A 22,128-nucleotide genomic window follows, 5' to 3' on the forward strand; every position below is an offset into this window, starting at 1 on the left:
TGTGCCACTATCAACAAGTTTTAGTTTAGAATAGTCCTCCCTATGTTTCGTTAAAAAAAATTGAATGTTGGAGAGGACGTTTAAGGGGCTGCTATAGTATTAGTAGAAGAGAGCTAAAAATACGAATGAAAGAAGAAGAGTGAAGAAAATTCTTCATATATATATATATATATATATATATATATATGTATATATATATATATATATATATATATATATATATATATATATATATATATATATATATATATATATATATATATATATATATATATATATATATATATTCCATCCTCCTTAAATAGATCATCTATGATTTTTTCCCCTCTTCATATAGCTGCTGCATTTCTTTGATCTTTCTTCTCTTTTCGCTGTCTTATTTTCTTCAATAGTTTCTACTATCTTTTCCATAATTCTTTCCTTAATTTATTTTTTTAGTGTCCCTTTTTCCAATTTCTTATTCATTTTTCTTATAGCTTCTTTTTTTCGGTATTTTTGTAGTGAATTACATGGCAATGTAACCTAGGAAAAAAACTACTGCTTCTTTGGGGGACCCCCAGTGGGAACTCGGGGTTTTGGGTGGGGAAAACATACTGGGGAAACGTAATATAATTGTTTTCCTGTAGTAAATAACGTGAATTAAGCGAATTTGATATTCATTTCAATCGGAAACCAACAAATCAACCAATTCGGATAACTTTGAGATGCACGGTGTCACTTCTCTTACGAACGAACGATAACATTAGCAACGTTACCAATAATACAGTGTTACCAACGTTGACGTATGGTACACAGAGTTACCAACGGCACGTTGACATTACTAAAGATAGTAATGATAGATATTTCCATATATTAAATAATTTCTCCATATAAGTTTTACTCAATATATAAAAAGTACAAAAAGGGCACAGAACCTAACAAACCCACCTAACCTAGCCTAGTAGTATGACAGGTCACAAAATAACATTTGATCTACATCGGACGTTGGCAGCACTGGTTACTGTATTTTTTCATGACAATCTTTGTAAAGGCGCCTCCAAAGTTTATCCAGATATACTGTTTTGTATTTTCCTCCGGTTATTATAATTTCAAGAAGGTAATGTATAGAGAAGAAAAGGCTTGTTTTACGTTTATATATCGATTCCCTAGTATGTTTTCCCCATCCAAAACCCCAAGTTCCCACTGGGGTCCCCCATTATTGGAGGATATAGATGTATATATATTTCTGAAACTATTAATTTGCAACGGGAACGAGTGTCATTTTCGAAGAGAGCGTAATTTTTTCTATTAGAAACAGTAGTTTTTTTCCTAGGTTACATTGCCATGTAATTCACTACAATGAAACCAAAACGGTAGAGACTTTCCTCCACAGGTTTATGTTTATTCTTCTTCTTGTGTAATACGTGCTTGAGTTGGCCTGTGGAAATTTAGAACCACCAACTATAGAGGTTGCTCGTAATATTTGAAAGGTTCTAGAAGTTATTAGTAAAAGTATGCAAGCTGTTAAGCTCTCTGTTTAGGATGTAACCAATAATAATGATTTTTTTTCTGCAGATTTCAGCACTTTTCACCTACTATGCTTTATCTAGTAGTATGCCCACAATCACAGTGCTGTGGAGAGAACAACGAGGAACCAGTGTTGTGGAGAGAGCAACGAGGAACTTGGAACCCGGAGCAACGAACGTTGACTTGAACCTCATTTCCCAACAGGACGAAAATAATGGCCTCAAATGTAGTGAAATCGAGCCTTTTTCAAAATATTGTGACAATATGCAGATCACGGTGAGTTATTAGTTGTATAGTTCCTTAATTCTACCATTTATTTTATGCCTTGACACCAATCTCTCTCTTACCGGTTCGTTTGCCTAAAATATCCGAACGCGAAGGAACTCCGAAAGCTGAATTTTTAATTTGATTATTATTAAATACTTTAACTCATATTTGTTCAGATAGTTAGTGGGGTCTTACCCCAACCCAACTGGTTTTAATATAGTTACGGACGGAAAAAGCTTTTCTGGGGTGTATGTATGATAGCGGCCACCTGTATGTAGTATTATGTCTAACTTAGAATACGGAAAAGTGTAAAAGGGGTCGCAGGGGGGGCCTTAATTAAGTAGGTATGGACACGGCTTGTAGGTTAGGTTAGGGGGGGCAAGTTTAAGTTAGTTGATGTCTATTTTTAATCAATGTGTGTGGAACTGGCCGCTGATGTACAAAGGCTCTGAAATAACAATCGATGGGGTTAGCGTGTGCAGCTCAGCATGTACCGGTTGCCAGTACATAGCTTGATGTTTTTCTTTTTCCGCCAATGAAGCGAGCGCACGTCAGAGCAAAAATCGGATATATCTAAAAAAAAAATCCTCGTTCTTATACGGTCTAACGGGTTTTTGGTTTATTTGCTATTGAAATGAAGATCAAATTCAGCAAAAGCACATTATTTACTACAGGTTAAATATTTTTCTGTTCAATGGTCGTGCGTCCGTAACTATAATTTGACCGTCTTGGGTTATAGACAGTAACCAGGGTGACCATATTATGAAATTTTAGATAAGGAATACCCAAATTATAGAATTAGTTAAGCAATACAGGTTGGAGCGCATGAGATGAACTCGGAACTGGACAGCGTGAAATTGGACTTTATCTGTAGCGCGGACTTGATCCACTCTACACTGCACCGGTTCCTACACCCACCCCATCGTTGTATTATTATTCAAATATTGAAAATGCGGGACAAAATGCAACCCAGGGAGGCTTGATGCGGGACATTGGACAAATGTCACAAATACGGGACAATCCTGTCAAATACGGGACGTCTGGTCGCTCTGACATTAAGCTAATGTGAGGCCAGCGTCAGTCAGTTGTATAGCCATACTACCCCTCGTGGGGTGTATGTATGATGATGGCCATGCCCCATAACTCTTATTTTCAACCGTATGTTAAGAATACAGTAGTCTAAGGGAGGTTGCAGCAGGCCGTTAGGCCCCCCTTAGGTAAGTAGGTAAGGATACGGTTTGTAGGTTAGGTTAGGTTAGGCTAACTAGGCGGGGAAGTTTAGGTTAGGTGGTGTTCTGTGCACATGTGAGGTATACTGCATTTTGATTTAAAGTGCAATAATTTTTACTTAATTTTGTAGTACTGTATTCTATAATATGAAGAATTAGTAAGTTTCTTGAGAATCTTGGGTACTGTGATGTTATACAGCATATCATTTACTGTATTGTTGAAAAATGGTATACAGGTATTTAAATTTTTTTTATCCAATTTCCAGGGGCTTCCATCGGAGATTGAGCATGTCAATGCAGCACCATAGTGAAAAAATTGTTATTCCAAATAGAATCCCCAGGTCATCAACAGATATTCTTCAGGTGGGTGCTTTAGTAGATTTCCATGGGAAAAAATGTTCAGATATGTTGTTTGCTCACCAATTTATGGGAGTACCAGTGCGTTCGCTTTCTGATGCTTTACCGTAGCTGTATTTGTTCCGTAACTGGAATACAAACCACGCTTTTGGCGAAAGGTGAAAGGACGAGCTATTAGAATTTAGCGAGGGTTAACTACCCATCCTTATAGTTAGTGGGGATAGTCTGCTACCCCTCTCACTCACACACTGGTGATTGCGCTCACTTTACTTTTGTCCTGGATGGAGTGCGGTTGTCACCAACCTTCATTCTCTCCAATTTTTGGACTGCCATTAATCTGTTTTTCTTTTCTTTTCAGTGTTTGAGTGTTGTTGCTGTGTTTATCGACTGCCATGCGGACTTATACGGGTACTGAAGGTCGCACCTGCGGGAAATTCATGTTTGCTGTGGAAACAGATCCCTACAGCCTTTGGCTTGTCTGCAGAGGACAGCGCTGTGATATTGATAACAATTGTGTTGAATGTCAGGAGTGGTCTTCCTCCCAGTGGGAGAGATATGGGCATAGGCGGAAGAAGAAGTTTAATCTGGACTCATCTCCTTCGAAGGTTGCTTTGAAATGAAGAAACCCAAGGCTTCTTCTTCCGTCTCCTGACCTTCCTCCAAAGCTCCTATTAGTACGGCTTCCTCTGGAGAGTCAACGAATAGTAGCGTAGGCCATTTAGGCTAACTCACGGCCAACCTCAGTCCTCGAGAGACAGTACGACCTCCCCTAGCGGGGTTGTCCTGGCTCTCCATCCCAGTGAGGTTGTCTCTCTTCCTCCTCTTTTACAGCTGTGGCCGTCGTTGGGGTTGCATCAGAGTGCTGAGTTATCGTCGGACGTTGACCCTTTGTCAGTTGTCAACGTTGTGGTGTTGGAGAGTTCCGCATGTTGCTCGTGCGACGGCATCCTCTTCACCATCTTCTGCCACCGAGGTTTTCTCTCCATCCCTTGACGAACATTCTTTAGGGAGAGAGCAAAGTCCAAGGCATGTCTCTCCGACAAGTGTTTCCTTTGTAGTAAAGGGTCTCACATAGAGACTCCTCTTCGGAGGCCGGCTGATCCCATGCTCCTTCATTGTCGCATTGGCGGCAGGTGACCTCGCCGTGTCTAAGAGGTGTCTCTTCGCTTCCACTCCTCCTCAGTCTTCTGCGGAAGAGGTTGTTCAACCTTCGCCTCTGTCTCCGACCGTCTCACCAGACTCTTGCTCAACATTCTCCTACTCAACGGTCTCTCCATCGTTCAGCAGAGCGTGAAGCGCCTACGTGTTCACCTCGTAAATCGCCTGACCATCATCATCATAATCGTGTTCCGTCTGATCATCGGCAACGAGCGTTTTCTGGTGTACCACTGGTACGATTGGTTATTCGTGAATCGTCTTCTCCAACGCTTTCAACGTGTGAATCACCCGACCATCGTCATCGAGCTATGTCTACACCGACGTGTCTAGCTCGTCAGTCGCCTGACCAACGTCAACGTGCGACTTTTCGTGCACCACCTAAACGCGGGGTTACACGTGAATTGCCTCTTCAAACTGACCATGGACATCGAGCGTCTTGTACTCCTCCTAAGCGTTCGTTCGCTATGCAAGAATCACCTGAACGGCTGCGTTCACCTGCCCATCAGCGTTCACCGTCCTGCAACCGTTCCCCTGCACCGCAGCATTCTCCTGCTCGACGTTTGCTGGCCTGCCAGCATTCACCTGCTTCTCAGCGATCGCTGGCTCGTCATCGTTTGCCTGCTGGGCAATGTTCACATGCTTGTCAGCGATCTCCCATAGGGCAGCGTTTTCCCCAATGTATTCACGAGACGCATAGACCTTCTCCGTCTCGAGAGACGCTCGATCATCCATCGAACCAGCGGTCGCTCATTTTTAAGCCATCGTGTCGCTCTCCGGTGGAACGCGTTCGCTCACCTTTCAACTACAGTGGAACCTCTACATACGAATTTAATCCGTTCCAGAACCAACTTCGGATGTAGAAAATGTTCGGTTGTCGAAACGAATTTTCCCATAAGAATACATTGAAATAGGATTAATCCGTGGTTGAGCCCAAAAACCTATGATAACTTCTTAATAAACTACTACACATAATTTTCCCATGAGAATGATGAACACTAAATTAGATAATAGACATGTAAATAAGAAGAATAGACATGTAAATAAGAAGAATTAGCAAAAAATTATAAATAAGAAACGGGTTTTTAGCGTCACTTTACCTTAGAAACTCCAGCGCAGGTGTTGTTAGTCTTGCTACGCAGAGAGGAGACGGACGGGCGGCGAGGAGGTAGAGAGGTTAACTACGATAAACGTACACTACCGTAACTTATTCTAACTTACACTAAGTGAACTTTAACATGACTTTGCTTTTTTTTTTATAATTTATATTTTTTTTTTACATTTTCTTTTATTCTTTTTGATGATTAATTTTAATCACTTTCACTCTCTACACTTAAAATTGATTGAATTTTTTTCTCTTCACTCTTTGCTGTTTTCTTTGAACCACTTCCTTCCTCTTCATCACGAGTTCGCTTCGTAGTTTTTTTAAAGAAGCTATCGATAGAAAGTTGCTTGGTACAGCTTTTCAGAATGTTTCGAAAATAAGTTAGGGAAACATCATCAAACTGCCAGCTACACGACAAACCTGCAATTTCTTTGGATGGTATTTGTCGATGAAGTCGACCACGTCTTGATATTTTCCTAACACCTCTTTTATTTGCGCGGAACTTATTGCAACTTCACTCATACGGACGCCACGCTCATGCTTTTCAATAATTCCTTGCTTTACTTCTAAAGAAAGCATTCCCTTATTCCTTTTCTCACCACTACCACTACCACTTGCGAAACTAAGCCTTTTAGGACCCATGATTTTCGTAAAATACCGTAAAAGGATGAATGTAAAAAATCACGATTAAAACACAATTAATAGCAGAACGCACAGGGCACAACCACATAAAGCCAACGAGAACAGAGGACTGACCAGAGCCACGCTAATTGAGGGTCCCTCCGAGGTTGAAGTGCTGCCTTCTATTGGCGGAAATAAAAAACACATCAGGCGCTATGAGCACCGTCTACGCATACGAGTATTGTTTACTTCGGGTGTCGAAAAAAAAAATTCGGGTGTAGAGTAGGAACGTGTTCGAATTGTACTTCGCGTGTCGAAAAATTCGGATACAACCGGTACGACGAAAATTGCTACTTCGTGTGTCGAAATAAAATTCGGGTGGTGAACCCTCGTTTATCGCGGTAGATAGGTTCCAGTCGCGGCCGCGATAGGTGAAAATCCGCGAAGTAGTGACACCATATTTACCTATTTATTCAACATGTATATTCAGACTTTTAAAACCTTCCCTTGTACGTAGTACTGTTAACAAACTACCCTTTAATGTACAGAACACTTAATGCATGTACTACAGTACCCTAAACTAAAACAGGCACAAATATTAAAGGTGATTTTATATCATGCATTTCCTAAACATGCTAAAAAGCACGATAAAAAATGGCAACCAATGTTTTGTTTACATTTATCTCTGATCATAATGTAGAAACAAACTGGAGGTAGAGCTTTGCTTATTACCCAGACATATTTCCCATACTTTTCCTTTAGAACTACATCACATCTTCATACTTTAGATATATAGATATATATATATATATATATATATATATATATATATATATATATATATATATATATATATATATATATGTATATATATATATATATATATATATATATATATATATATATATATATATATATATATATATATATATATATATATATATATATGTGTGTGTGTGTGTGTGTATATATATATATATTTATATGTATACACATATACATACCTACATATATACATAAATACATGCATACATATATATATATATATATATATATATATATATATATATATATATATATTACTGTATATATATGGGTTATGGAAAAAATCCGCGAAGTGGTGAATCCGCGATGGTCGAACCGCGAAGTAGCGAGGGTTCACTGTAGAGTCAAAAATTTGCTCGAATTTTACTTCGGATGTTGGAAAATTCGGATGTAGATACGTTCGTGTGTAGAGGTTCCACTGTATTTTAACCAGTGACGCGTGAGTTGCCTTCTAAAGCATCATCATCTAATCGTCCTGCTTCTCAGCGATCGCCAGCTCGTCAGCATTTGCCTGCTGGGCAATGTTCACCTGCTTGTCAGTGATCTCCCATGCGGCAGCGTTCTCCCCAACGTATTCACGAGACGCATAGACCTCCGTCTCGAGAGACGTTCGATCAGCCATCGAACCAGCGGTTCCTCGTTTTTAAGCTATCGCGTCGCTCTTTGGTGGAACGCGTTCGCTCACCTGTTCAACTTTCTCAACCAGTGACGCGTGAGTCGCCTTCTAAAGCATCATCATCTAATCATCCTGCTTCTCAGCGATCGCCAGCTCGTCAGCGTTTGCCTGCTGGGCAATGTTCACCTCCTCATCAGCGATCTCCCATGCGGCAGCAGCGTTCTCCCCAACGTATTCACGAGACACAGACCTTCTCCGTCTCGAGAGACATTCGATCATCTATCGAACCAGCGGTCGCTCGTTTTTAAGCCATCGCGTCACTCCGGTGGAACGCGTTCGCTCACCTGTTCAACTTTCTCAACCAGTGACGCGTGAGTCGCCTTCTAAAGCATCATCAAATCGTCCTGCCTCTCGTACAACGGTACAAATTGACCCCACGTTATCGCAATATCGCTCAGCGACGCGGGAACACCCGCCTTTTAACCTTCTAACCATCGATCGTCGCGTCTAGAGCAGGAGTTTTCTTGTCGCTCTCCAACGCGTCAGCAGCCACCTCATCCTCTGGCGAGAGGGGATCGTCAACTACAACTACCGAAAGCGACGGTTGTGGCCTCCAAGAAAGGCAGGGTTACTTACGATCGTTCTCCGTCTCCTCACTCCCCTCCCAGCAAACACGTAACGTTGCAACTGCCGGGGAAGGAGGGAGAGGGCAAATTGCAGGGTTTTAAGTTTCCTAAACTGCCTCCCTTTCGAAGGGAATCGACTCCTACAATCCCGAAGTCGTCAGCGTCTGGTGTGGAGACACCTCCGGAGGATTTTCTACCTCATTTCCTTCAGGGATCTCTCGGAGAGTGCTTCAATGAGTAAGTAGCCGTGGGTCAACACCCTGGTCAGGGCCGTATCTCAAGCCTTCGCCCCGTTGCTTCTGGTACGCCCGTCAGAAGCCCCAGCGGTGCCAGCCAATTCGGAACTTAGGACTACGAATGCTTTTTATCTCCTGAAGAGGAAGAGGGGATTTCCCCATAAGGTCTCTTTAACAAGAGCCAAATTGACTCCGGTCAGGACTCTTAGACCATAATCCTCCTCTGAGGTTCTATTATCGTCTCGGCTCCTTGATGTCTCACCCATTATTGATGGGTTAGTATAAAAAGATTAAAGTATACAGTGAACCCTCGCTACTTCGCGGTTCGACCATCGCGGATTCACCACTTCGCGAATTTTTTCCATAACCCATATATATACAGTAATATATATATATATACAGTATATATATATATATATATATATGTATGCATGTATTTATGTATATATGTAGGTATGTATATGTGTAAATATAAATATATATATCTATATATACACACACACACACATATATATATATATATATATACACACACACACACACACATATATATATATATATATATATATATATATATATATATATATATATATATATATATATATATATATATATATAATATATATATATATATATATATATATATATATATATATATATATATATATATATATATATATATATATATTATATATATATATAAAGTAGGAAGATGTGATGTAGTTCTAAGGGAAAAGTATGGGAAATATGTCTGGGTAATAAGCAAAGCTCTACCTGTTTTAGTTTAGGGTACTGTAGTACATGCATTAAGTGTTCTGTACATTAAAGGGTAGTTTGTTAACAGTACTACGTACAAGGGAAGGTTTTAAAAGTCTGAATATACATGTTGAATAAATAGGTAAATATGGTGTCACTACTTCGCGGATTTTCACCTATCGCGGCCGCGACTGGAACCTATCTACCGCGATAAACGAGGGTTCACTGTATAACACATTTTTTGTATCTTTTTAAGGGGTATACTAAACTCTTCAGATATCAAATTTTTTTATTGACATTCTTATAAAGCCTAATGCTGAACAACTATAACTTCTATATCTGAGTAATGAAGCAACTTTTGAGATGTTTGTTTATGGCATGGACTTGTAAATTTTAAGCGAGTTGGCCTATAATCGTTAATACAAATTTGTTCCCATACTAAGAAACCTTCCGTTATTTATGTGGACATTCTTGCAGCGACAGCTGGAGGTAGCCATTTTACTTAAAATGCAAGGTGGCAAACCTGCCTAACTACTTAGCGGGTAGGTAGGGGGTGGCTGGGGGGTACCCAGCTGCCTTTACTGCATATATACTCTCACAGCTGTGAGATATGTCACTTTTTCTTTTGGCTCATTAGAGATTGGACATGTCAGCTCTCCTCCTGACTGTCATTAGACCTTTTGATTTTTGCTTTCTCTTTTCAGGTTTGCATGTCCTATTTCTGTGATCGCCTTCATCATGCGGCATTCTGAGCTGTCAACATCTCACGCTCTGGAATTGTGGAGGTCCATCTGTCGCCTTCCCATGGTCCTTCCATGCACGGACGAGGTGATGGTTCGTGTTCGCCTCTCCTACGACCCCCTGCTGGCGACGAACCCTCTCTCCATCCTGGGACATCGTCGTCCCTTAATTCTCAACTCCCTGTTTCTCCCTACAGGAACCCTCAGGTTGCAGGTGATGATTTTCCGAGGCCAGGACGGCGTTTACACTAGGGAGGGTGTCGCTCATGAGAACAACATTCTCGTTCGTGAGGGCGACACTCACGTTCACGCCGTTCTCAAACGAGAGCTAGACTCTCTCTTTCACGAGCATCACGATCACGAACCGCGCGTTCGCAATCAAGGTGTAGACATTCCTCATCTAAAGGTAGGTGTACGCGCAGTCCATCAGCGTGTAGCCCCTCAACCTGACCTTCCAAACGACCTTCGAAGGTACCTGATGATGAGCGGAGGATTGTACGATGTGAAGGGAGTCGAAGGACTCTTATGCTGAAACCAAAGAACACCGTGCCAAGGGAAACTAAAGAGACTGAGGCACAGATGCGGTCCACAGTGGCGTGTCCATCCACGGCTTCAGTTTATGACCCTGACCTACCCCAAGCTCTGGATTTGGGTCTGGAGGTAGACAAACCCTTAGACTCAGAGGATGAAAATCTTACAAAGCCGGCCAGTCTGAACTATCACTCCGAACAGGAGAGGAAAGAGTCGGTCTTTAACAGGCTATCTACTCCTGGTTCCATGACCCAGGAAGGGAAGGATATGGTGCTTGACAAGATTTTCGAGACCCAGAAGCCTTCCTGGTCCAGTGCAGCTTTGCCCTGGTCCAAAGGCCTGACAGCTGCCAAGAGGAAAGCTATCTCTCAGATAGCCGGAACTTCCAGTTCCTTGAGGGCAGGTTCCTCCTTTCGGTCTCTACCACTTCCTTTTTTGTTACAAAGGTAGTACAGACGCTCCCCAAGATACGAACATCCGGAGATACGAACACAAATTGACGGAAGTCCAAACATGTTCGTAAACATCTGTAGATTTCATAGCAAGTTTAAATTCACTCTCTCTCTCTCTCTCTCTCTCTCTCTCTCTCTCTCTCTCTCTCTCTCTCTCTCTCTCTCTCTCTCTCCGTATTTTGATTTTTAATGCAGTTAAATCTTCATATTTCTTTGAAAATTATTAAAAAAATTCTTTATATCCTTATTCGATGTTTCAATTATGGGAATAGTAACGGATCGGAAGAAAACCACTTGATTTGCCTCTCGCCTTCCGCCAGAAGAAATATAACGTCATCAGACTTTTGGCATTTTTTTTTATTTCTTAACATATTAGAAATATCTTCAAGATGAATATTACTTCAGCGCCAATATGTTACAGAAAATCAGTTTCCCTACAGTTCTTATTATTAGGTATCATGCGAAATCGTTGTAGCTCTTTCTGTGTGTGTGTGTGTGTGCTCGCTCTGTCAATCGCATACGGGTAGTTAATTCTAAAGCTTCATACAGTATTCAATTTTTCGTTCAATATTAAGCCTTCATATTTTATTAGACATTATTGTGTTTAATTGTGGTTTATTAAAGCACGTTCATATTTTTTTTTTATTTCTTGAGCATTTCAATAATCAACAATTACTTTTGATTTACTTTTGGTTGGGAGATCAGCTGATCTCGAGGTGACGCTGCAGTATTACGATTATGCGCACATATACTGTAGTACGAATAACACTGATTTATATAATTTTCTTGATATTCGAAATCTCTTCATAGTGAATATTACAACAGCGCCAATATATTATAGGGTATCACATTTTCCATACAGTTCGTTGATAGTCCTTATTATTAGTTATAAACGGAATACGCAACCCCCCTCTCTCTCTCTCTCTCTCTCTCTCTCTCTCTCTCTCTCTCTCTCTCTCTCTCTCTCTCTCTCTCTCTCTCTCTCTCTCTCTCTCTCTCTCTCTCTCTCTCTCTCTCTCTCTCTCTCTCTCTCTCTCTCTCTCTCTCTCCGTATTTTGATTTTTAATGCAGTTAAATCTTCATATTTCTTTGAAAATTATTAAAAAAAATTTTATATCCTTATTCGATGTTTCGATTATGGGAATAGTAACGGATCGGAAGAAAATCACTTGATTTGCCTCTCGCCTTCCGCCAGAAGAAATATAACATCAGACTTTTTTTTTCTTAACTTTACGGTAAGTTGTACTAATCTCATAACTAATGATACAGACCACTAAAACACTTGATATCGTTACTCGGTGTTTCGATTATGGGAATGCTGTAATAAGATTACTCGGCAACATAATGAAAGGAAATCATTCAGTTTGTCAGCGCGCTTCCGCCAAATATATGACGTCACAAGATACGTGACGTATACTCTACAAAGAATGATTCCGTCGGTCAAAATTAAAATAAAACAATTCAGTAAACTAACCTTCTGCATTTTATTTAACATTACCAAAACAACCACGAAGCAGTTAAATGCACAGTACTGTTACATACAGTAAATACAGTACGGTACAAGTCAGCTGATTTGATCAGCGTGAAAACACTGAAAAGGTAAACATTACGTACAGTACAGTACATAATGCAAATGGCCGCTTGTTTATGTAAGTTTCTAGCAAAAAAAAAAATGGGTAATGGAACAATAAAATAGCTTTCAGTACATTTATTTAAAAAGGAATTAATGTACAGTACTGTACTAAATGTACAGTACACTATATTTACTACGATTTTACTTTAAGTCGGCTGATTCAGAAATGCAGTGCATATGTATGGCCGATTGTTTGTGCAAGTTTCTATTATGTAGTGTGCAGTACAGGATAATAAAACAACTTACTGTACTGAACTTTACAGTATTATACAGACTACTGTACTGTAATATGATAAAGTAAAATATTTGTAATAACCTATTTTATATGAAATGGGGCGATTTGTTGACCTCTACGGCTGAAAATCGTAGACATCTGAGTCAGGTTACGCCTACCCTAGACCAAAATTTAACACTAATGACTTACGAACAATCCAGCTTACGAACAGACTCTCGGTCCCTATTGTGTTCGTAAGTTGGGGACTGCCTGTATTACGAGATCGAAGGGGAACTGCACTCCACCATGTCCCTCGACCCTTCGATAGAGTCCCTAACGAAGGGAGTTTCCACTCAGACTCTCCTCTCTGACGGCCTCATTATCGGTGCTTGAGATCCTAAACATGGAGAGAGGCGCGAAGTATGCCATGTAGGCTGCTTCATGACTGGATTCATGGTTCACTCCCACGACTTGTCGAAGGAGTCGGCCAGGAAGATGTTGGAGTCCTTCCTACTGTCAGGTACCTGGACTCTTTGAGTTCCTATCGCACCATGTTGTTAACCTGTGGGTGAACACCATACTCAAGAGGAAGGATACTGTCATAGGACGGTTCCATAAGCAGGTGCCGAAAGTGGAGGTCTCTCGGCTGAGAGACTCCATTCTTGAGGGTTCTCTCTTTGTTCCGGAGGAAATTTAGAGGGCTGCTGAGCGATGGAGGAAATCGTCCTACGATTCTCTCCTCCATAGGGTCATGACATCTCGGTCCTATGGTATACCTTCTCAGTCTTCTCGGCCTCAGCAAGCATCTTCCTTTAACAAGTCAACTGTTAGGTCCTCGAGGGACAGAAGGGGTCCAAGTCCGTCAGGGGAAAGAAGGGAGATGGCCGAGGTGGCCACTCCCACTAGGAATGGCATTCCTTAACACTCACCACCTGTGGGGGGATGCCTACATTGCCGCTGGCAGAGGTGGCAGCTTCACTGGGTAGATCCCTGGACGGTCAATGTGATCGCCTTTAGGGTATCGCGTCCCGTTCACTCAATCTCTCCCTACTCTAACTTGGGATCCAGTGTATCTCGGCTTCTATGCGAAGGGATCCGCAAAGGAGCTATGCTGCAGAAAGGTGCTCTCCAAGAGATAATGGACGGGTCTCCAGGCTTTTACATTTGGATTTTTCTGGTGAAAAAGACGACTGGGGGCTGGAGGCCAGTCATCGATCTCTCCCCTCTGAACAAGTTTGTCCAACAGACTCAGTTCAGAATGGAGACAGGAGACACGGTCATTCAAGCGGTACGTCCAAGGAACTTCATGTGCACACTGGATCTGAAGGATGCTTACTTCCTCATCCCAATACATCTGTCTTGAAGGAAGTATTTAAGGTTCATTCAAGAAGGAAAGATATACCAGTTCAAGGTTCTATGCTTTGGTCTAGCGACAGCCCCTCAGGTGTTTACCAGAGTACAGTATTTGCCCTAGTGTCATCTTGGGCTCACAGGAATAGCATCTGTCTTCTCAGATATCAGGTCGACAGGCTGATCCTAGCAGACTCGGAGACGACCCTTCTTCGTCACTGAGACATGCCTCAAGTTTTTTCAGGATCTGGGTTCCTGATAAATCGTGAGAAGTTATCATTTCAACCTTCACAGAGACTGGTATACCTTGGAATGATCATAGACACCGTCCTAGAGAAAGTCTTCCCATCAGTCGAAAGAGTACATAGGCTGAAGGAAGTGGCTGCTCCCTTCCTCAGGAAAGAAGTGGTTCCGGCCTCTCGTTGGTTGAGTCTCTTAGGCTATCTAACCTCTCTCATCCGTCTTGTTCCAAACGGCTGCAGGATAAGATCCCTGCAATGGCAGCTTAAGTCCGTGTGGAACCAATACTCCGACCCACCGGACACCGGAGTTCCCATAATTCGGGATCACGTGACGGATTTGAGTTGGTGGATGGCAGACGAAAACCTTTGGCAAGGTCAGAATCTTCTCGTTCTCCCTCCGCATTTGATGCTCTTCACAGATGCATCAAAAGATGGGTAGGGGGCTCACCTGCTGCACCATACAATCTCCGGCCTTTGGTCAGAATCAGAAAGGTACCAGCACACGAGTCTTCTAGAGATGAGAGCAGCCTACCTAGCTCTTCATCAGTTCCAACAGTTGTTGGCAGGTCACTCTGTGGTGTTGATGAGCGACAACACCACAGTAGTGGCTTACATAAACAAACAAGGCGGTAACTTTTCGCAGCCTCTATGCCATATTGTAGTAAAGATCCTCAGATGGTCAGAAGAACATTCGGTGACTATCAGCTCGTTTCATTCCCGGCAAGAGGAATGTGCTCGCGGACAATCTGAGCAGAGCGACTCTGATAGTAGGCTCTGAATGGTCTTTGAATCGTCAGATAGCCAACAAAGTCCTGACTTTGTGGGGTTCCCTGACTGTAGACCTGTTCGCAACATCTCTGAACAGCAAGCTTCTGCTTTACTGTTCTCCAGTCCCGGACCCTCAGGCACTATGGCAAGATGCATTCCAACAACGGTGGGACAACATCGTGTACGCCTTTCCCCCGTTTTGTCTGATAAGGAGACTGCTTAACAAAATTAGAGCTTCCAAAGATCTATTGTTGACCCTTGTAGCTCTGCTATGGCATTACGCAGAGTGGTTCCCAGACCTCCTGCAACTTCTCGTGGATAGACCGAAAGAACTCCCTCCACGACCAGATTTACTCAAACAGTCACACGCGAACATCTTCCACAAGTCCGTGCAGTCGCTTCGACTTCATGCGTGGAGATTATCCAGCATCTCCTCACTTGGAAGAGCTTTTCACAAGTTGCGGAGGGAATGTCCGGACACTTGCGTCAGTCCTCATCCTTGGTCTACCAGGCCAAGTGGAAGGAATATCTCTCCACTCGATGCCACTATTCCAGTAATAGCGGAGTTTCTTGTATACCTTCTGGAGGATAAGCTCCTTTCAGGATTGGCGGGGAAAGGCTATCGCTCAGCCATGAGCCTTCAAGCTGAAAGGAGTAGACATATCCTCTTCGTTGGAGCTTTCTCTACTCATACAGAGTTATGAGATCCCTTGCCCCTACGAACCATTGAAGACGGCATTCCTGCTTGATTTATCCTCAGCAAAGGTGATGGGGGAAAGTGACGCTCAGCTTTGTCCCTGAGTTTATTGCCAATACTCAAAATCCGGGCGTGCTGGACCTTAGATTCGGGCCCTTTCAGATTTCAAGTCTTCGTTCTGTAACTAACGACCCAGATCAGTTGTTACTTTGCCCAGTGAGGAGTTTGAGATACTATCTTAAACGCACTGCAGCAACACGGTCCAGACTAACATCACTATTTGTTAATTCAGGGAGAGTAAAGAGGAGGATCACAAAGAACACAGTTTCCTCTTGGATTCGCCAAGTCATCGAAAGAGCCTTGGCTCCTGATCCTCCTCAGGCTCGTCGACCTAGAGCTCATAACGTCAGGGGAATCAGTACTTCTCTGGCGTTCAAACGCAACTTTTCTCTGTTGCAGGTCCTCCAAGCTGGTGTTTGGAAAAGATAAACCACATTCACAGCCCATTACCTCAAAGACGTGACCCACAGGAGGCTCGATAACGTTTACTATTGGTACTGTGGTGGCTGTTCAAAAAGGGGTTTAAGATACCTCAGGATCCTTATTGGACAAGTAGAAGGTGGTTGAGGGCATTGGTTACCCAGATTAAGACTGGGATGAATGAGAAGAATGTCTGGCTTTCCTTCCTTCATCTTCTCTTCTCTTGCGGTACAGTGCCATGGGTCCCTCTGCAACGGGATATGTCTTGTTGTTTTTTCCTATTGAAAAAACTGATGTTTCATATGAATAACAACCTCTATATTACTAAATTGCACAGGTTGTGAATAGTCTCTCTTTGTATATTTCAGTGATGTGTCAAAGTTTTCCCCTAGACTACAGTCATATACAGTAGTGTACTAGGTAAAACCGGGTCAATGTTCATGCCAGATCTAGGACTTCCTACCACCTAAGAGGGAGTCATCCACATAGATAACGGAAGGTTTATTAGTATGGGAACAAATGACAAAATCGGACATAATTTGTATTTTTCCCTAACTAATAGAAACCTGGAGTTATTTATATAAATTGGCCTGCCATCACCTGTCTCCCAGAAGTCCTGCTTCCAATAAGAAGTGACGTATCACAGCTTTGAGAGTACAGTATATATATAGGTGGCTGGTTACCCCCCAGCCACCCCCTGCCTATCCGCTAAGCGGTTAAGCAGGGTTGCCACCTTGCATTTAAAGTCTAATGGCTACCTCCAGCTGCCGCTGAAAGAATATCCCCTTGAATAACTCCAGGTTTATATTAGTTAGGTTAAAATACAGATTATCTCCGAATTTGTCATTTTTTTATCGACTATCCCCAGGTCATTAACAGATATTCTTTAGATGGGTACTTTAGGAGATTTCTATGGAAAAAAATATTCAGATATATTATTTGCTCACCAATTTATATGAGTACCAGTGCATTTCCTTTCTGAAGCTTTACTGTGGCTGTATATTGTACAGCATTATTGATGGGTTAGTATAAAAAAGATTAAGGTATAAAACACAATTTTGTATCTTCTTAATGGGTGTATTAAACTCTTCAGATATCAAATTTTTGTATCGACAGTCTTATGAAGTCCAATGCAGAACAACTATACCTTTGTACATCTGAGTAACGAATCAACTTTTGACATGTAAACTTTTAAGCGAGTATATTCCTTAATACAAGTTTTTCTTCTTACTGTAAGTGCCCTCTTCCTTACTCATCTGATCAGCATGCTTGTACAGTACAGTAATAATACCTTTTCTCATTGCCATACTGCATTCTGCTCGCCTTTCCATATGTGGTATTGGAGTATAACTGAAATAAAAGTCTGTTATTTCTAAAACTTGAAAATTATTCAAAACTATTTAACATTAAAGTACTGTATAATGAAATGTATTAACCCTTTTACCCCCAGGCTATTTGGGTTTTTTTTTTTCAAGCACGTTTTGCTATATATATTTAAATATTAAACTTAGCCGGTGAATATATAATAGCTGACGTCTCGGACGGCTCGACAGAAACACAAAAACTCGCGAGCGATCGCCATGAAGGTTGCGGGTGTGCCCACCAGCGCCGACTATCGGCCAGATACCGCATATACATGTAAACAGCTCCAGTTCTTCTCTGTCGGTCTTGTCGACAAGTTGATTCCGCTCGCTGTTGACCTGGAGTTTTCGTCATTTTTGGTGAAGTACTTCTTTTTGGTTGTTTTGAGCTTTCGCAGTGACAGGTGTTTTTCTCTTCAATTAAAACTCTTGAACCCTTTTTTGGATAGTGTTTATTGTTGATGACTTTGGATTTGTTTTGGATTTTCTTTGACTGTTCAATATGGCTGACCCTTCTCCTATCCCTGGACCTAAATTTCGCAAATGTAATGCTAGGGATTGTAACAAACGTCTTCCCAAGGCCTCTCTCGACCCACATACCGTGTGTTCTAATTGCCGGGGTAAAACCTGCCAATTAGGAGATCGGTGTGATGAGTGCGTGGTCTTGTCGGAATTCGACTGGCTAGAGTTTGATAAATATTCTCGTAAGCTTGAGAGAGATAGGGTGAGGAGAAGCTCCTCTAGGTCGTTGGAATTTTCCTCCTCCCATGCCCCTGAACCTAATCCTTCCCCTGTAGTAGTTGTTCCTGAACCCTCTACTAGCACTCATGAACCGTCCATGCGGGATATGTTGCTTGCCATTCAAGCTTTGGGCGAGAGAGTTGAGTCCTTAGCATCGGACCGTAATCAACTCATGTCGGATGTGAATTTATTAAAGTGTCAGAGTGCCAAATCAGAAAATCGTGGGGATAAAGTGATAAGTGCGCAAAGTGTTTTTAGTGTTGCGACCGAGGGTTCGTCTGTTCGTGCTTGTCGTTCCCCTAGTCCGAGACCTCTTTCAGGCTCCCCTGCTCCAGGGAGAAGTAATGTTGTAGGACTTAAGGGGACGAGAGGCTTTAACTAACGTACAAACGTTCCCTCTTTGGTATCGGGCGTGTCTCGTCAAGATCGCCCCTACCATAAGACGAGCGAGGCTGTTTTCTCCTCGTCATCTGAAGGCTTCTCGCAAAAGAAACCTTGGCGCAAGGTTTCTAGACCCTTGAAGCGGAAGTCAGTCCCTTCAGGACAGGTCCAGCGTCCTGGCTGTAGCCATTGGGACAGCTCTGACCCTTTGCAGTCGTCGGAAGACTGTTCGCCGATTAAACGTAAGCGTAACACGGGCTCCGAGAGTCTCAGTAAAGGCAATGTTTTGCCGACACAGACGTTACCATCGTCTCGGCCCGTCCCGACTCCCGTTGATCCTAAATGGGTTGTCCTGCAGGATATGCAGACTAAGCTTGCCTCCCTTATGGAGGAGTATACCGTTGAGCAGGTTCACGATGATCCTCGCCGTTACGCTGATCGAGACTCTGGCCGTCAGCCGCCCAAACGAGCTTTTACTCGTCCTTTTGACGTTATGAAACGTGATGTCGGTAGTTTGTCACGTCAGTCACGTGACTTGGATCCTCACTCGCTGCAGTCCCGTGTTGACTTTCAGCCGCTGCCGCAGCCTCGTGTTGACGTTCAGCCGCTGCCGCAGTCTCGTGTTGACGTTCAGCCGCTGCCGCAGTCTCGTGTTGACGTTCAGGATGTTCGCCTACCAGCTCAGTTGCCTTGTTTTGACGTTGAGCGTCAAGCACCGCAGTCAAGGGTTGTTTTGACTGCTCAGTCTAGGCAGTCAAGGCAGTCTCGATTTGACGTCGAGCGTCCATCAACTCCTGTTGTTGTTGCTGGTCAGTCCTTTCAGCAGCGACATGACGTCGCTTCCTTGACTGCTACTGCTGCTCCTTTGCGTGTGGACTTTGCCTGTCAAGCATTGCCACCGCGGCAGGTCTCTCCTTTTCTTGAGACTCGTCAATTGTCGGACGAGGTTCCTTCAGATGAGGATGTTGCTGATCCTCCGCCTACTGATATTCCTTTGGGTGTTTTATCAGACGGAGAAGAGCCTAAGGCTGCTCAACCCTCTATGGACTTTAAGAAAATCATGATGATTTTTAAGGATCTTTTCCCAGACCATTTTGTAACTTCTGCTCCTCGTTCGCCTCCGTCAGAGTTTGCGCTAGGCCTAGCTACTTCGAAGCCTTCTTTTACTAAGCTAGTGCTCTCTCGCTCTTCTAAGAGGGCTTTACGTTTGCTAGGCGACTGGTTGGTTACCAGGAGGAGTTTGGGGAAAACGGCCTTTGCTTTCCCTCCTTTTAAACTAGCTTCTAGAGCGAGCGTCTGGTATGACACGGGAGAAGTTCTCGGCTTGGGAGTCCCTGCCTCTGCCCAGGGAGACTTCTCAAGCCTCGTAGACTCTCCCCGTCGCCTGGCCATGAGACGCTCTAAAGTTTGTTGGTCCTCCTCGGACCTTGACCATCTCCTTAAAGGGGTTTACAGGGCCTTCGAAGTTTTTAACTTTTTAGATTGGTCTCTCGGAGCATTAAGCAGGAAGATCTCGTCGGCCGACCAGGATGTTTCCGTGCTTATTATGTCTTGCATGGACAAAGCCATCCGTTATGGCTCCAATGAGCTCGCCGCTACCTTTACGGCTGGAGTCCTGAAGAAGAGGGAGACTCTTTGCTTGTTCCTTTCGGCAGGAGTTACTCCCTGTCAAAGGTCGGAGCTTCTCTTTGCCCCCTTATCAGCTGCCTTGTTTCCTCAACAGCTGATCAAGGACATTGCGGCTTCGCTGGTGCAGAAGGATACACACGACCTGATGGCGACTTCTGCTCGCAAGGGTGCTCCTTCATCGTCTTATGTCGTGAGACCCAAGATCGATACCCCAGCGACTAGGTTTATCCCGCCCTTTCGTGGCAGAGCCCCCAGCAGGGGAGGCGCTCGTGCCGACGGTAAAAGAGGCAAGAGGAGAGGTTCCAAGTCCTCCCGTGGCAGAGTCTGACTGCCCACGTCCTCAGACAGCGGTAGGGGCCAGACTGAACAGCTTCTGGCAGGCCTGGGAGAAGAGGGGTGCAGACCAAGAGTCTGTGTTGTTGCTCAAGGAGGGGTACAAAATACCTTTTGTACGCAGACCTCCTCTAGTAACAGTTCCTTTAGACCTCTCTCCCAGGTATCGAGAGGAGTCAAGGAGACAAGCTCTACATCAGCAGGTTTCTCTGTTGCTAGAGAAGGGAGCGGTGGTGAAAGTCTCGGACCTTCAATCACCGGGATTTTACAACCGGAGGTTGGAGGCCAGTGCTGGACGTCAGTGCGCTCAACGTTTTTGTTGTAAAAACAAAATTTACGATGGAGACCACGAAGTCCGTCCTAGCAGCGGTCAGAGAGGGAGACTGGATGGTCTCTCTCGACCTGCAGGATGCGTACTTCCACATTCCTATACACCCAGATTCTCAACCGTATCTGAGGTTTGTTTACAGGAATGTGGTGTACCAGTTCCGAGCACTGTGCTTCGGCCTCAGCCCTGCTCCTCTCGTGTTTACGAGGCTCGTGAGGAATGTGGCAAAATTCCTTCATTTATCGGGAATTCGAGCCTCCCTGTACTTGGACGACTGGCTTCTCAGAGCATCGTCCCGTCATCGCTGTCTGCAGGACCTTCAATGGACGTTGGGTCTGGCAAAGGAGTTGGGACTGTTGGTGAACTTAGAAAAGTCTCAACTGAATCCCTCCCAGACAATTCTCTATTTGGGGATGGAGATTCGCAGTCTAGTTTTTCGGGCTTTTCCGTCTGCCACCAGGATAGAGCAAGCCCTGCTCAAAGTCCGCCTCATGCTGAAAAAAGACCGTTGCTCAGTGAGAAGTTGGATGAGCCTCTTAGGGACTCTGTCATCCCTGGAGCAATTTGTCTCACTAGGGAGACTTCACCTTCGCCCTCTCCAGTTCCATCTAGACTCACACTGGAACAAGAGCAAGACTTTGGAAGCTGTGTCAATCCCGGTCTCCGAGCCAGTAAAAACGTGCCTGAACTGGTGGGACAGCAACATAAGTCTGCGAGAGGGTCTGTCCCTGGCGGTCAAGAACCCAAACCACGTGTTGTTCTCAGACGCGTCGGATTTGGGTTGGGGAGCGACTCTGGACGGTCTGGAATGTTCGGGTCTTTGGACGTCGGATCAGAAGAGCATGCACATCAACTGCAAGGAGCTGTTAGCGGTTCACTTGGCCTTGACGAGTTTCGAGAGCATTCTTCGAAACAAAGTGGTAGAAGTCAATTTGGACAACACCACAGC

General features: G+C 43.5%; 1 protein-coding gene across 1 annotated transcript in view; it reads left to right on the top strand.

The window, feature by feature from the left end:
• The first annotated feature begins 1,624 nt into the window (after positions 1–1,624).
• LOC137619535 (small ribosomal subunit protein mS39) overlaps positions 1,625–22,128 on the top strand; it is a 99,623-nt gene continuing 79,119 nt past the window's right edge. The window contains exons 1-2 of the mRNA XM_068349623.1: positions 1,625–1,782; positions 3,269–3,365. Of these exons, the coding sequence (XP_068205724.1) occupies positions 1,721–1,782; positions 3,269–3,365 (159 nt within the window). The 5' untranslated portion in view covers positions 1,625–1,720. The remainder of the gene's footprint in view (positions 1,783–3,268; positions 3,366–22,128) is intronic.

The sequence above is a fragment of the Palaemon carinicauda genome, chromosome 26 (genome assembly GCF_036898095.1).
Source record: "Palaemon carinicauda isolate YSFRI2023 chromosome 26, ASM3689809v2, whole genome shotgun sequence".
Lineage (NCBI taxonomy): Eukaryota > Metazoa > Arthropoda > Malacostraca > Decapoda > Palaemonidae > Palaemon > Palaemon carinicauda.